The sequence below is a fragment of the Epinephelus moara genome, chromosome 6 (assembly GCF_006386435.1).
Source record: "Epinephelus moara isolate mb chromosome 6, YSFRI_EMoa_1.0, whole genome shotgun sequence".
Taxonomy (NCBI): domain Eukaryota; kingdom Metazoa; phylum Chordata; class Actinopteri; order Perciformes; family Serranidae; genus Epinephelus; species Epinephelus moara.
Genome location: NC_065511.1, coordinates 16,485,935 through 16,503,065, shown reverse-complemented (window position 1 = coordinate 16,503,065; position 17,131 = coordinate 16,485,935). Strand labels below are relative to the sequence as shown.

Here is a 17,131-nt window from a genome sequence, read left to right as displayed (position 1 = left end):
ACAGTCTGACATGTGTCCCTATAAGAGCCTAAATGAGGTGTGAATTCCTCGTGCTTTTGTGACAAACAAATGTGTATATTGGGACAACAAACGGGCCATATTCATCATCACCATTGTGCCTATTTATTGGGGTCAACCACAGAAAACAATCAATTGTATTGTAATTGTATGTGAGTATCAGGGTTCACATGTTTTGTGTCTTTATGCCAGTGTATCTGTCAATAACATAAATGAGTTTCTTCGTCTTATTTGCTCTTTTTACCCTAAATATAGCAAAATCAGAGAGTAGCAATGTAAATCTCTTATGACTGTTCCTTTTCATGCCTTGGCTGCTCTTCTGATTGGGGCTCTTCACTCTTCAGCCTCATTATCATTGCTATAGGGGGGATCCTAATGATTTGTATATCTGTAGTGGTCTTTAGCCACTAAACCACAAAGACTGACACAGCTGAGTTTCAATCATGACAGGTTCCGTCTGTGCAGCTATTGACAGGAAATTACAGAATTGTGTTTATTATTTTTATATTTTACGTCTTATTGTCAGCAAGGTACATTTACTCTCCAAGTTCTCATTTCACAGTCTGACACATTTTGTACAACATGTTATTGTAGGTAAAGCATCACAATAGCTGAGTCTCCATCTCTCCGAGATACCTCGAAATTGAAATTAGCAGCAACTTTCATATTGTTGATTTTATGCATTTTGGGGGCTAAATTTTGTGAATGTGCTAAAAGTTTTAAAAAGTTGACTAGTCTTGTGGCCAGCGCCACCTCTCAGAAATCTGAACATAAATATCCTTTTCTTTTTCTGTTCAGATAGGAAGCTTATTGAGTTGTAGACATCAGTGTTCTGGGGATGACAATCACCATAAACTCTGCACTATTGACCCCCCTCAGACGCACTCTCAGCCCTGGTGGGAATGTTATTCTGGTGATGTCTTTGTGAGGATGATGAGATGGAAACAATTCACGGCTGGATCGTGGAGCAGCCTCGCTCTTTATACACCTTGGCGTTGATGTTGAGGATCCCCTGCCCCTCCCCTGGAGATCAGAAGAGAATCTGATAATAGGCTGCTATCTGTGCGTCATGGCCACACTGAGAGAGCAGCGGTGAAAGCGGGAGTGCGCCTCTCCGTGCTGATCAGTCCTCCTCCACATGGCTCAGGCTATACTTTTTACTCCCTCCTCAACCAGAAACACAACATGATGTCCTGCTAGTGTGGGCTCAGTTCCGCAGGTTATTTTGCGCGCTGATTTTGCTTAAGATTTTTTCTGGCGTCTTGAATTTGACTTTTAAACGGAAACAGGAGGAAAATCGCTTGGTAAGTTTATATTTTAGATATATGTTTATATATGAATGTGAGGTTTTTATGTCATTGCCATATAAAACATATGTTTCATTTATTATTGTAATAAATAAGAAATTAAAACATCGTCTCCCAAAAAATGAATCTAGCCTTTGGAATAATTTAAGCCCCATTTATTCATTTTATAAGCAGATTTATTTTTTATTATCATTATTATTTTGTTGGACAGGATCGTTTACATTTATTTGTTGTCGTTTCTAACATCGATCTGTCTGATCTGAGAAACATCACAGGTTTCTTCAAACGGAAAAATAATTGGCTATTTCCCTTTTTCACGTCGGGTATCCCGGTGGGACACAGAGCCGCATCAGAATCGAATGAATGCAAATTCATTAACTCTGAATAATAATATAGGATTAACAGCACCCCGTTTATTTCTCATAAAGTAACATGTTTTTTTTTAATTTTTCCTCCATAAATAAATATCTGTTAAAACAAATGCACTGCTATCATAATAACATTTCGGGTTTCGTTTTCCACAGACCTGTTATAAAGCAAAAATAGCACTATTTGTTTCCACCGAAAAAATTGCGGTTTCCATCAGATTATCCCAAAATATGCCACGAATATCAAGACTCGTGGGTGAGCTTTCACTTCAGGTTTACACCACGAAACTACCGCCCCAAAAATATGTGCTCTACTTAAAGTTTGTCATATGATTTACAAGAAATTGGCTCTCACCTCCAGGCTGATTGCCTCCAATATTAAGGTATCCAAATAAAGTGAAGTCAACACTTCACCTAATTTATTTCTAATCGATTCAGGTCAGCTATATTACAGTTTTCTTATGTTTGTATGTGAACTATTGACCTTAGTCTCGTGGCGTTTCTAGCATCTGCTCATGAATTTTATATTTTAAAAAAATAGATACAAACACAGTGCCTTATTTTATTACACTGAATTGAATATAGGCCAATATTTCCCCTAAACATTATCTTAAAACAGAGAAAATTATTAGGGCAAAGAGAGGGGCAGGAACACCTATTGCAAAGAATTATTTTTATGTTGCAGGAAAAGTCACTGTTTTTTTTTTTTTTAATTCAGCAGTCCACGTTTAATACACTCCACAGACACACTTTGGTACGCCCACCACAATTTGCTTTGTTTTTTTTAACATTTCATTTTCCACCACCATCTCACTGTGTTTGCGTATACGTGCAAGTTGCCACTTGGCACTTGGTTTCAGGCCTTTTAAGTGATGGTGAATCAGGTAGCCCACTGACTACAGATGCAGCCTGTACTCTGGGCTGATCTTCACTATAAGTTGTTTCTGTCTCTTTATCTCAGGCTTCAGTGTAGAAGAAGTTTATCCCAGAAGACACCTGGCATAAAACTGTCCTCCTGAGGGGGAAGAAGACCCCCGAAAAAGAGCAACTGAGATCAAAGAAGGAAATCAAGCACTGTGAGCAGAGACCAGAGAAGCAGTCATGCTCGGCGGTGAGGGGGAGAGCAGTACATTCACTGCTACCAAGGACGCAGCGGATGAGAGGCGCAAGTCTCCGGCTGTGGATGGAGACGACCCGACAGCCGGCAGCAGGTACACGGAGCACGGGATGGGTGTTGACCGGTACTACATCCCTCCTGCGGTTTCTAAACAAAGCCCAGACACACCGAACCCCTGCTCTTTTATCCCTTACACCCCCAGTGGGACGGTTTACACCCCGTCCAGCGCCAGCAGGTACCCGTCATCTCTACACCTGGGCTCCGTGTTGCCTCCCGCGGGGTTTCCTCCCTCCACCACTGGCCGCGGTCACTTCAGCCCGGCTTACCAGCTCGGCCAGAGCCCCGGCTGTATATATCCGCCCTACACAAGCTCAGGGTCGGCTCTCAGCAACATAACTCTACCCACCACCGGCCCGGGGATGAGGGCCCAGGTGTACCTGTGCAACCGGCCGCTGTGGCTCAAGTTCCACCGGCACCAGACCGAGATGATCATCACCAAGCAGGGCAGGTGAGATGGAGAGGATACTTCACCCAGACACAGTTATTGTGATTTTCATATATATATATTTTTCATTTAATTTTTTTTCATTGTTCTGTAATAGGCTCTTTCAATGCCGTCTATAATCATTTTGATTTTATTTTGTGTTTGTAGAAGGATGTTCCCGTTCCTCAGTTTTAACATCGCTGGTCTCAACCTGACAGCGCACTACAACGTGTTTGTGGAGGTGGTGCTGGCAGATCCAAACCACTGGAGATTTCAAGGTGGCAAATGGGTCACCTGTGGGAAGGCGGACAACAGCAGCCAAGGTACTGAGACTAATCGATATTTGACAATTTTAACTTTTCATTTTGATGGATGCTGAGTCGATGTAGGGATTAAAATTGAAGGGGTAACCATATCCCGTCGATTAAAAATGAATATAACTGAAATTTACAATGGTAAGATTTTCTATTTGCAAGAATAAAACATTTTTTGTAAAAATAAGGCTTGTTTTTGAAGTCTTAAAACTATACCCTTAGAAATTTAGATGTGCCATTTGTTTTTGTTTTCAATGCATAGATTACTAAATGGTTTACTTGATTTTAGCTCCTGCAGTTTGATATTGAAAAAAATATATTTTTAATTTTATTTCAGGGAACAAAGTCTACATCCACCCAGAGTCTCCAAATACAGGGGCCCACTGGATGAGACAAGAAATCTCCTTCAGCAAACTGAAACTCACGAACAACAAAGGAACCAATCACAATACTTCACAGGTATGTTAAACTAATAAATTATTAAGCCTGAACTAACATCTTTAACAGTCGGCGAAGATTTAAATAAATTGCATTAGTAACATTTTTTTTTTTGCATTTAAGTGTCATAAATTGTTTCAGAATCGCTATGTATTTCTAATATAGCCAGCAGTAAAATAACTACCCCAATAAATAATGCGTATAGACAAGGTTAAAGCGCACCAGTCATAGTTTTTACGTAAATCTTTTAAAACATTTATATATATATATATATATATATATATATATATATATATATATATATATATATATATATATAAAGAATAAAATAAACATATTTTACTCATATTTTACTCATATTTTACTCACTTTGAAAGGAAATCGCTTTACTTCTTAAAACTTATTTTTTATTCATTTTGTTTTTATTTATTTGCACAAATTGTAGTAATTGTAGTGATTTAACGATCTTGTGATCTTCATATGCAGATGATTGTCCTGCAATCGCTGCATAAGTACCAGCCCAGGCTGCACATCGTTGAGGTGACTGAGGATGGTGTGGAGGACATTAACAATGACCTTAAGACTCAGAGCTTCACATTTCCAGAGACCCAATACATAGCTGTGACTGCCTACCAGAACACTGATGTAAGCATGAAACATGAAACCTTCCTCTTTCTGTCTCTTCTATAATATGGCTTTTGAGCTGAGCACTGTTTTTATGATTATACACTCAGACCAATACCCCTGGTGTGTAAGAATGAAGTAGCAATTTCTAATTTTACTCTATCTGCTATTTCCTTGTAAAGTTTGATATGCATGGGTAACTTCATGATGCTTCTTTATATTTGTTCTCTCTTTATCTTCACATATTAATATGAAGCTCTTTCATTTTCCTTTGTTTTAGATTACACAGCTGAAAATTGATCACAACCCTTTTGCCAAAGGATTCCGAGATAATTATGATTCGTGAGTATTTTACTTCATTGCCATGCATTGCTCACCAGTTAAGTGCATAAATAATACAGATATACATTGAATTATGTTTTAGTACATCAGCTGTCTCAATGTGTCTCAATTTAGGATGTGTTGTTTCATATGCATGTGCTAACTCAGTTTGAAACATGTTTTCACCATGATTTTTTTTCACCCAGATACTGCCCTTCCTTGACGTCAAGTTCATATGTACCTGTATTTTCCAGGATGTACACAGCTCCAGAGAATGACCGCCTAACCCCCTCTCCGACTGACTCTCCCCGTGCCCACCAGATTGTCCCCGGGGCCCGCTACGCCATGCAGCCCCTCTTTCAGGACCAATTTGTCAACAACCTTCCCCAGAATCGTTTCTACAACAGCGAGAGAGCAGTGCCGCAGACTAACAGCCTCCTCTCACCTCAGACAGAAGACGGAGCTTCACAGAGGTGGTTTGTCACCTCCATGCAGCAAGGGGGAAACGGCACTAGCACCAGCAACAAACTAGATCTGACACCCTATGAAGGGGAATACTCAAGCTCCCTCCTACCTTATGGTATCAAATCCCTGTCCATGCCAACATCTCACGCTCTCAGCTACTACCCAGACTCTCCTTTCACCACCATGTCTGCAGGGTGGGGGTCCAGAGCACCATACCAGAGAAAGGTTACTCCCAGCCTGCCTTGGTCTCCCAGGCCCAGTCCCACTGCTGGTTTCCCAGAAGACTCAAACAAAGTTAAAGCACAAATAGAAGAAGAGGTGGTCGGCAGTGGAAGCCTGATCTCTTCCTGGACAGAGACACAGCCATCAGCTCTGTCCCTAGACAAGGCTGATTCTTATTCCACGGCCTGCAAACGAAGGCGTTTGTCTCTCAATGGTCCCAGCACAGAGGACTCACCCTCTGACATCAAGTGTGAGGACTTGGCCTCTGCCACCACTGACAGCTCCTATAGCAAAGAAGCCCCCTCATCCAAAGGCATGGCAGCTTACTATTCCTTTTACACAAACCCTTGAATGCTTTGTTTCTCTTTTTGCCATTTTGGTTGTTCTTCACCTGCCACCATGAATAAAAAGTTTGCTTTTTTGTCATGTGTACACCCTGATTTTGTCTTGGTGGTGATAAATGTGGTAGTATATTTTTTCCTTTTGTGATGACACAGGAACTATAAAAGACACAAATAATAAAATAATAATGACATTAAAGGTCAGGGGGCATGTAAGACACAATAAACATCAGCATCCTGAGATGTTGTCATAATTTCTGTCTTCAATCCATCTATTTTCCTGGAATATTTATTTATTCCACCACCCTTTTTATGTAACTGTATCTGAAATTTTGAAAATGCCAAAGCATTTGTTTAAGTTGCTCCACTTTTTTTTTTTTAAAAGCAGTGTTCTGTATGTTTCATTGTGCATACATTACTGTATCTGCCTTTACACTGAGGTTATGTGTTTACAGATTATTTATTGAAGGCCTGTTGATATGAAATTGGTGCACTCATAAATGTTATGATAATATGCTGTATATACCTTCATTGCAATGTTCAAATATTTGATAATAAAAGGCATATGTGTTCTATTGAATATCTGGGTGGTCATTTCAAGTTACGACACCTCTGTCCCTGTTTACCTTACATATGATGAGCTACTGTTTACATTTAATATATAAATTTGTTTTTGATATATGAATGTAGCAGTTAATGATTGACTGTAATTACCAGCAGGGTCATGTCTGATGCTCATAGGCTTTACAATTTAATTGGTTCATTGCATATAAGAACCACCACATATAGGAATGTGATGGAGGATGAAGTACCTTAAAATCAGCTGACCCACCTTTAAGACTTTACATTTAATTAATAAAGGCTACTATAAGTGCAACGCCAAAACCGATTAATGTCATGTTAAGACTGGGCTGCTCAGGGGACAGAAAGCAAATAAAACACAACTTCCTGCCCATCCAAAAGCGCCATTTGTTTCTGTGGACTCTGTCGCACTCTAGTGGAATTTTATTGCACTCACAGTTAAACGAATGACTACAGCAGCCTGTTGAGTTGAGTGGATACTGACCTCATGTGACTTAAGGTTTAATTACACTTCCATTTTATCCCATGGTTGGACCATGAAAGCCAAAAAGTGAAGAGCTGGACCCTTTCTCCTTTTTTATTTAGTTAGTTATCAATTAAACATATACAAACATATAAAAAATAACTTACATAAGTGATACCAATCAGTTATAATAAATTAAGCAAACAGGAACATAGATGCCAGGGGACAGTATACATATACATATACAACTACACAGCCAGATGACAATATTCATTCATACAAATACATTAAAAGAGGCCCACAGATTCATAGTCTAAATATCCGTCTTGTTTTTGGAGGAGAAAATGTTTTTTTTTAATGTATTGCTTGGTTTAATTTCCAAATGTAATAAATGAGGAGTTACATCTATTAAAATTGGAGTTTGTGGATTTTGCCAAAATATTGATTAGGTTAATAATAAATTGTCGTTTGAGTTTATTGCCATTACATTTATTGAAACAGAACATAATAGTCTCTAGGAAAAAAGTGAAATCACAGTCAATGTTATCAATAACAAATCCACTCAACTCTCTCCAAAGCCTTTTAGTATGGGCACAGTGCCAGAATAGATGAAGAAGTGTTGCTGTGGGCCTGCTGTGCAGACTATTTTGATGGATCACATTTCTTTCCTGGCCATGGGAACCTGTAGATTTGACACACAGGTTGAATACTATAGGCTTATATGTCCGTCATTATGATGTACTGCACCACAAATATTCACAATTCTAATGCTGAAAACAAAATAGAATATAAATAGAAATATCAGGATAAAGTAACAATAACAAAACAAAAAAAACATGCACGTAGTTGGTCATATCTCAGAAATATTGTAACGTTAGTCTCGGAGGAAAACGGCTTATTTCTCTTTCCGCTTGTTTGGGTTTTTTGCTGAAACCTGGCAACCCGTCCAGGAGGCAGCCAGCAGAGAGTCAACGAAGAGTTGACAGGAACAACATCACTGCTGTGTGCTGCACACATTATTTATGGATTACCTCACTAACAAGAAAACCCTCCGTTAAGTGCGCTAGCGAGTGACAGCAAATTCACAAGCTCGGGGCTACACCAGCGACATGAACCGTCTGTGTAAGTCGGAATACTTGTTACTCACTGTTTACTGTGAGTTTATCAACTGTGCTAGCTAAGTTGGCTAGCGGCGCGGTTAGCTTGCTAGCAGATCCGCTAGCGTATGCACTGACGTTAGCCAACGCAGATGCTAGCGTCATGTTGTTTTTATCTTTTTGAATAACACCCAGCTAGCAAGGAATGTTGTGTATTGTGGTTAACATCAGCCCTTTTATCAAGCGGAATAGTTTGCAGCTAACGTTATCTAAGGTCAGTTGACTGGTGAATGATTACATTAATCAGAAATGTAACAGAGCGTTATCGCGGACTGTTCATTAACACAACACACCGCCGTCGGTGTGAGCTAGCGAAAATGGTAAACACCACACAACATGGGGAAAGGCCTGCATGAAGGAGTTTAGTGACAAGTGGCACGCTACGCAGACAAACTGTTATGTTTTTATAGCCTTAGCTGCTTTTGTTCTACAGCTCGATGTTGGCTGGCGCTGTCATGGAGGAGTGTTGTTAACAATTGTCGGACGGTAATTAAACAGTTATAATGTGGAGCGTAACCTCATCGAGTAACGTTAGTATGTGTCACCATTTATGAGATATATAACTCTGTTCAAAGAGCAGGTGTTTACAAGTGTTCACCAAGTTGAGACATAGTTTGTCTTGCTCTCTGACTGTGTGTGGTTTTGAGGGTGTCTGTCCTCACATGGCACAAGCTTGACACAGATGTAGTGCAGCAAGTCACGTTATCATGTGTCATCTGTCTTCAGTGATGTATAATCAATATGCAAACATGTTAGTGGTATGTGTAGGATATGGTGTTAACGGTATTTGAATGCATGGGTCCTGTTTTGCAAGGGTGGCTGTAGATTGTCCTGTCCTAATAATGGCAGCGGACCAACATTTCAATAAGTGTACAGTAAGTAGTTATTTAGGTTGGCAGGATAAAGAGTAAATGGTCAGTCATGCATGTAGACTGATTATTACAAGTGGGTTACAAAGAGTGAGGAGGAGCCAAAGTCCCATCCCACGAAGGTCCAGCCTTTGCTCCATTGCCTCCATTCCACAATGGATGTTTTCATGGAGGGTGTGACTCATAAGTCTTCCTAAAAAACTGAATAAGTGAAAGTATGTTAAATTATGTGTGCACTTCATAACTTTACTAAACTTACTTTTACCACATATGTACGCTGTTGCCAGTTTGTACACCCAGCTAAAACGTAAGTGCTGCAGTTAATCTTACTTTTGTTATACTGACAGGTGTTTCTATTATTTTGTTAACCCCATTTATATCAGTGAGGGTAGGCAAAATAATAGAAACACCTCTGTCCATGATGCAGTGCAGTTCAGCAGCACCACAGACTACATTCTCCAAAAGTATTGTCAAATTGAACCAACACTTTTCTAAAACATTGTGGGAAATACAAACTGAACATTATAACCATCATAAAGGTAGGGTTTATTGAATGACTCTAGACTGCATTAGTTTTAACCAGGTATATTGAATGAAGCGGTAACTGAGTGTACCTATTATTTTGGTAAAATTAAATAAGTAAACTTATAACATGAGTCTCTCTTTCCGCATGTATGCATGTATAGGGTTTTTACTTTAGTAGTGTTTGAATATGACATTAAAAATTCCCCAAATCGGGGCGTCGGTGGCTTGGTGGTGGAGCGGGCGCCCCATGTGCAGGGCTGTTGCCGCAGCGGCCTGGGTTCGAATCCAGCCTGTGGCCCTTTGCTGCATGTCATCCCCCCTTCTCTCTCTCCCCCTTTCACGCTTACCTGTCCTGTGCATTAAAGGCAAAATGCCCAAAAAAATATCTCAAAAAAAAAAAAAAATTCCCCAAATCACAATAAATAATACTTTGTAATGGAAAACAGTTATAAAATTTTCCTTTTTCCATTTCTATTTCTGTCACACACAGTTGCTTATGTAGTTTAAGTTGATATTTTGTAACGATTAGATTAGATTAGATTAGATTAGTTCATCCACAGTCTTGACTCTCTAAGCTGCGGAAAATAATCAACTGTCCTGCAAATGGAATGTTGAAATTTGCATACCATTTCCTTTGTCATTGTTGCTAACCTATGGAGAGTTAGGCATATGCTATGTATACTTAGAAGGTTTTCAGGAAGCATTTTTTCCCTCTATTGTGTGCACAAGTTGCTTACACCAAGACATTATTGTGCTGAAGGATTTGCAGGGTGGTGAGAATTGAGTATGAATTATTTCTAGCATCATGAAGTAGAATATGTTGTGCTGACGGAGATAATGTGTTTTGTCGATTTGTGCTGTAGCTCACCAAAAAACCCATACAAGCATTGCACTGCACAAACAGTCACGACCATATGGTGCTCTGGTGGAAGCGAAATGCTGACTTGCTGCGTGTTGTTCTTCAGTTGAGGATATCTTGCTTCACAATGACTCCTGGCCTCAGTGGGATGGGCAGCATTGGCACGGCAAGGCGGAAGCTCCTGGTGATGCTAGAGGAAGTCTTGTCTTTCTCTCTGTGTGAGCTTTGTTGGCACCATGTTTAGTTATGCAAAACAAAAAATAAAAAGAGAAACACAAGGAGGTGGTTTACAGTGCTGTGGTGATGCTGACACAGGGGCTTGTGGCAGAGCAGTCTGGGCAACCTTGGAGATGCACCTCTCGTCCTTGTGATTCAGACGGAGTGGAAGTGATTAATACTCACCATTTTTTAGTTGACAAGGCCTTGTTGGATTCGGACACATCCATAAAGGAATTAAACTTCTGTTTTTCTTCTTCTCTTCAGGACATTCAGTATGCTGGCCTATTGGACTTGAACAGGTTGAAGACGACTAAAGAGGCTGCCGTGTCAGTCAGAGCTTGAACCTACGGTAGGGGAAGAGATGGGAAACACAGCGACAAAGTTCCGCAAGGCTCTCATCAATGGGGATGAGATGCTGGCCTGCCAACTGTACGAGAGCAACCCGCAGTTCAAGGAGGCTCTGGATCCCAACGCTACATATGGAGAGTCCTACCAGCACAACACTCCACTACACTATGCTGCCCGGCACGCTATGACACGCCTACTCAGGTTAGGATACGGTTCTGACAAAATCAGACAATCATGCAGACAGATGTAATGTACACATTCACAGTCAGTGGCTGCTGTCAGTAGGAGAAAAAGGATATCTCAGGGCTGACAAATGAGGGACTCATTTGCTATGCTCTAGATTTTTGATATGCTGCAGTTTATTAATTAATTACATTAGCAAGTGTCCTTTGAGCACTTCTGTTATTCTGCAGCACTCTGTTGCTAATCAGCTGGTCCCATCTAGTACTGTACTGTTGCATCGTCGGAGAAAATTTTTCATGTTTTGTCTCTATACGTCTTTGTCCCATCTGTCTCTCCACATAGCCATCTGTTCACAGCTCTCAGGAATGCAACATGCTGGGACGGAATAGGATGGGGCTCCAAGAGCTTCCCATCCGACAAGCTACCAACCTTGCATGTGTTCATCTTTACTCCTCTCAGGCCCTGTTGTTTTTTCCGCTAATAGATGTTTGCTCAAAAAGTGGCAAAGTCAAGCGGAATCAAAACATACTGAATACTAAATAGTTAGCTGGTGAAATATAAATTCTGGATTCTACATGAAGCATCATAATTAAGAATCTTCGACTAATTAACTAATGGAATAGTTAACCTGAGGTGTAATGTGTCTTTCTGCATGCATCTCTGCTGTTTTAATCTCTAGATTTTATTTAAAATACTGTTAAGTTCACTACTTAAAATGCACTAGAATGTACAGTTGCACCAAAACTAAAATCAGTTGATCATGCACAACAGGAATAATTGATATTTGTCAATTTCACCCTTGTTTAGTTTGTTTGTCTCTGTCTTACTCTCTTAGGTCTTTTCTCCTAAGCAAAGATGGTAATCCCAACAAGCGTAATGTGCACAATGAGACATCTCTGCACCTTCTTTGCATGGGGCCTCAGATCCTGACCTCAGAGGGGGCACTGCAACCTCGGATCTCACGGCCATATGAAGACAAACAGCGTCGGGCTGAATGTCTACAAATCATCCTGTCATGGACCGGAGCAAAGCTGGACCACGGAGAGTATGAAAGCGCTGATGTCAATGCCACTGACAACAAGAAAAACACCTGCCTGCACTATGCTGCTGCCTCAGGCATGAAGACTTGTGTTGAGGTGAGATTCCAAAGTCCTGTGGACATTTTTCAGCGCAGGCTCATGTAAAATATTCTCAGATATGACATTTTAGGTATAGGTCAGAGGCTCCATAGATGGAAATTGAAGAGCCTCACTAATACAGGGAGTAATTTGAGTGGAAGAAAGATAAAAGGGGCCAGAGTAACCCTGATGTTAACACAAATTATTCAGTGTCTGCCCTTTTGTTTTATGAATATTTGTAGAATAATGGCTGATGTTTGGCCTTGTGCTCACATCCATTATATTAAGTCTGATTAAACCAGCCCCTTGTGAGTTTTGGGAAGATTTTGTGCAGCACAGAACATCTTTATCATATATAGTCACGTATGAATTAAGCGATGACTGTGTGTCTCAATATCTGCATTTATAAAGACCTGAGTTTAGTTTCCGTGATTCATAACTTTTACATTTTTTGCTGCTGATTTTTTTCTTTTTTTCCCCTGTATTTTAATTTCCCCGAAAATCGCACAAAGGCGTATATAGCAAAATGCAATGTGCACCTCATGCAAAACCAAATGTTAAAGTTGGGAGGCAGGTAGTTCTGGTGTGACAGAAAAAGAGAAACCTACATAGGACTTTGGAAAATTAAGCAAAAAGGAAAGTGGAAAAGAATTAAGTGAACAAATGTTTGGGAAGCTGAAATTACATATTCATACCAGAGAGAAGAGCATATTCAATTTTCTTAAAGCGGCTCAGCCATTGCCACTGTAAAAAAAGTTCTTTCAATTTTGCTCAGAAGCACCTTAGTAACAAATCAAAAGGAGACTTTCTCTCTGCTGGTACTTTTAATAAATGCTGCAATTGTTAAAGTGAAAATTTATGTCACACAAGTGCAATCCACCTGTGGGTCGTGAAACTGAAAAAAATGGTAATAGTCATGAACAATATAGATCAGAATAATTAGGATTAGCATTTCTGCCATAATTGTGTAGCCCTTCCCTCAACTACTATCACAGAGTTAGGGATACTCAACTGTTTTTGTCATTTAAGCTGTTACAAACTGCATATATTAGCCAGTAAACTTTAGTGTATGTCACTGCATATAGAGTGTGCCCCACTATTCAAAGCAAAATTTTCCTCGTTTCCACTTGCTCAGTTCCTGGTTCAGAGAGAAGCGGACCTGTTTGCAGAGAACGAAGACCGCGAGACTCCATGTGACTGTGCAGAGAAGCAGCACCACAAGGAGTTGGCCCTGTGCCTGGAGTCGCAGATGGTCTTCTCTCTTGCCCCCGAGGCCGAGGGCATAGAGGCGGAGTACGCAGCCCTTGACCGAAGAGAGGTACAGAATAACATACCAAGAGGCAGAGGGTACACAGCTTTCAGCTTGTCACCCTCAACTGGTGTCACTTAAACGTTACATGTACCAAACTTGTTGAGAAATGTAATGACAGACATTTGTCGATTTTATTGCTGTTTCAGACAAAACTTGATTATGTTTTGCTGGAATTTAGCTGGCCAGCCGCCTATTTCACGTTGCAAATGCTTTGGTTAGACACACACATGCACACACACAAATTAATCACACAAAAAAGTTTGTCATAAGGCATGTGACTCCTATCACCATCACGCTGTTAGCTCATTGGGTTTTGCTCAGTCATGTATCAGTAATCATCAGTATCTTTTGCTTTTAATAACTCTTTCCTCTCCCTCCCCTTTGCCCCATCTTTCTTTCTACCCCTCCCCCCCTTCCTTGATCTCTCACCCTCTGCTCTTTCATTACTTTTCTCTGCCAAAATGCCCTATTCTTTTTTTCTCCTTACCTTCCTTTATTCCACTCTTTCTTATTCTCCTCTTGTCATTATCTTCTTTCCTCCTCCCTTGTCTCTGTCCTCTCCTCTCCCATACCCTCCCCTCTAGCTGTATGAGGGCTTGCGGCCTCAGGATCTACGGAGGCTGAAGGACATGCTGATCGTGGAGACAGCCGACATGCTGCAGGCCCCTCTCTTCACTGCAGAGGCACTGCTACGTGCCCATGGTACCATCAGCCTCTAACACACATACACATATGCGGAGTATCTGCTTGTCTTTAAAATTGTTGGCACTGACAGTGACCTGGTAGCCTAGTGGTTAAAACAAACACCATATAGACACAACATCCCCACTGTTGCATCTCATATTCTTTTCCCTGTCTCCCCACAATTCCTGTGTGCATCTACACTGACACTATCTAACAAAGGTTAAGATGCCAAAAAGAAAAAAAGTACTGATTGACATTAAAATGAGTGTCAACTAAGTTTGAACTGTGACTGGTAATGATCAGGATACTTTTAAAACTAGATCATAACTGGATTACTCACATCCATAGACACACTCATTGTTTCCCCAGTGTGGTTCCTGTAGTTGCCATGGTCACACAGAGAGCACACACTAGAAAGCCTAAAAAGTTCAATATTTTGATGGCAGCATCAAATAGCCAAACACTAACACAAGATCTGCTGCTGCCTTCTGTCCTTTTGCTGCCTCAATGAAAACACAATTCCTGTTTAAATCTTTAAACAACAGAAAGAAGGAAGTATGCATCTACTACCAGCTCACCTAGCACCATTGAGCTTGCTAACATTACAGCCATTAATGTATACATCTCACACTGTCATGAGCACGAGCCTCTCGTCCATGAATAGATGCACGCTTCCTTCTGTGCAGTGATACAGTTGGCGGGTGTAGCTCGGTAGAAACAAAATAGTTCCTACATGAAACTGTTCACAACAAGGTCGATGGACTATCTTCAGTAACTGGGTTGTGATTTCTGTAAAGAGACATTGTTATTGAGTTTTTCAAATGTATTTTTTTTTGCGCTTTCAGCACCGCAAGCCGAGTGCCATCTAGTTCCATTATATTGGAGAAAAGGCAGAAATCTCTACTACTGATATCTTCACCACGCTACAGCTCACTTGAAAACAATCTACACTGATAAATGGCACTACAGATAAGAGTAAAAATATATATATTTAAGAATGAAGAACTAGATATGACCTGTTTTCTGTGACTTTTTTCTAAAGATATTTTTTGGGGGCATTTTTGCCTTTATAGATAGGACAGTTAAGCGTGAAGGGGGGGGGGTGGTAATGACATGCAGGATCTTAATGCATCTTAATGTCTTCTGTTACAGCAAGTCCCATTCCCAGTGTACAAGCTAACATTTGAATGGGGTCCATGTCATTGGTTCGACAGCCCATTGGTTCGACATCCCATTAGTCCGACTGTCCGCGGTGCTGAACGGCTCGCGGCGGGCGTATGGTGGGCAGTTCCCATTTGAATGTATATGTATCAGTGTCAGTGCTATGGACACATATTGGTATGTTGCTGGCAATTGGCTTCATGTGTGTTTTATCAAGCCTCGATGACTGACTAGGTCTAGAGTAACCTACATACAGGGTGACTCATCATGCATGCTACATTTTGCAGTAAGGAAAGGACATGGACTGAAGTGTTTTTTCACTGTCTGTACAGCCCTAAGATGTAAACGAAAGTATTTTAAAATCCAGACTCTGGTCTGAATCTCTTAAGTTCTCTTTGTGCAAGTCCTCCATTGCTGCACTACACTTTCTCCCTGACTACCACACTGGAGAAGATGACTAACAAAGGACAGTTTTTAGGGCGCAGCTCAACCGTTGTGAACCACCCCTCCTGAATATTATAATTCATATGGCAGTACACAGACTGCTTTTTAAACAGATATGGTTTCATACATCTTGAACCGTTTTTCTACTTTGTACCCCTTGTTTCCACAAAGAGCTCGCCCTCGTTACACAAACTGTACTTCACTGTTTGCTTGTAAAGAAAACACTGTTAAATTTTCCCCATGCTTTATTTGTGTTGGGATTAGAGAGGCCGTAGCTCCTATAAACTTCATGCTACACTCCAGTGATTCCCTCGCAGTGAAAGTGGCAAGATGTGAACAGCCTTTGTTATCTAAAAGAATTTCACTTGTATTGCTCTCAGTGGAGAGCGTCAATGTCACATGCTTAAAATGCTATTTTAGTGGGCCTGTCCTTTCCACCAAATAAGGGAGTAAAAACACTGATACTTAAAAAAAATTAGGTCACATAGACATTTGACATTACTATGAAGAACATTGTCCACTACAGAGACAGGTTTGTCATATAATAATATAATAACACAGAGGCCTTTTGTTTGCTTATATTGCTGTTGCAAACACAGGTTTGCAATATGATGAGAAAAGAGTTGGATCTTCAATATTTGCACTTTCTGTTTATTTTAGGGCTTTGTTTTCTTCCATTCTGTTCCTGCTACTAACTACTCCTAGCTTGAGCTACATCATATATCACTGCAATTATATATACTTGTTAACGTACATTTCCAAACAAACCCTTAATAGGTAGTATACTTTCTGTTTATTACAAATAAGCAATGGCATGCTGACACTGAGGTTGTTAAGTAATGACAGAGTAAAAGTAAAATGTTAGTAAAGCAAAGCAATAACATATATTAATGGTTTGCTTTAAAGCAGATGGTTTGTCTTTGCAGTGTGGATTTAATGCCAGCAGGAATATCAAGTATGAGATTAGAGTCTAGAGTGTAAAATTTTAGTTGCCTTATTAAATCTACTGGTGTGTGAAGTAATGGTAGCTTAAGGTTAATGCCAAGTCAAACATGTGTAACACATTCATGGACAGACATAATGCACACGTCCACACAGTTAAGGTCAAATGCAATGCAATACAGTACACATGATTCTGTTCAGTCAATATCAAGTGCCTAATGACATATGCATCCAAGAGACATATGT

General features: G+C 40.2%; 2 protein-coding genes across 3 annotated transcripts in view; both read left to right on the top strand.

Moving 5' to 3' along the window:
• The first annotated feature begins 1,118 nt into the window (after positions 1–1,118).
• On the top strand, positions 1,119–6,517 carry LOC126391702 (eomesodermin-like). 2 transcript variants are annotated; one of them, XM_050046606.1, is made up of 7 exons: positions 1,119–1,322; positions 2,655–3,318; positions 3,463–3,617; positions 3,946–4,067; positions 4,533–4,691; positions 4,951–5,012; positions 5,246–6,517. In XM_050046606.1, exons 2-7 carry the CDS (start codon positions 2,795–2,797, stop codon positions 6,027–6,029), a joined length of 1,806 nt encoding a protein of 601 aa, XP_049902563.1. In that variant the 5' UTR covers positions 1,119–1,322; positions 2,655–2,794; the 3' UTR covers positions 6,030–6,517. The 2 variants fall into 2 exon arrangements, with proteins under 2 accessions (XP_049902563.1, XP_049902561.1); XM_050046604.1 differs by having other exon boundaries at positions 5,198–6,517.
• A 1,514-nt stretch (positions 6,518–8,031) lies between these two features.
• LOC126391383 (ankyrin repeat and IBR domain-containing protein 1-like) overlaps positions 8,032–17,131 on the top strand; it is a 39,629-nt gene continuing 30,529 nt past the window's right edge. Inside the window, exons 1-5 of the mRNA XM_050046106.1 lie at positions 8,032–8,186; positions 10,958–11,242; positions 12,060–12,360; positions 13,478–13,660; positions 14,239–14,356. Of these exons, the coding sequence (XP_049902063.1) occupies positions 11,055–11,242; positions 12,060–12,360; positions 13,478–13,660; positions 14,239–14,356 (790 nt within the window). The 5' untranslated portion in view covers positions 8,032–8,186; positions 10,958–11,054. The remainder of the gene's footprint in view (positions 8,187–10,957; positions 11,243–12,059; positions 12,361–13,477; positions 13,661–14,238; positions 14,357–17,131) is intronic.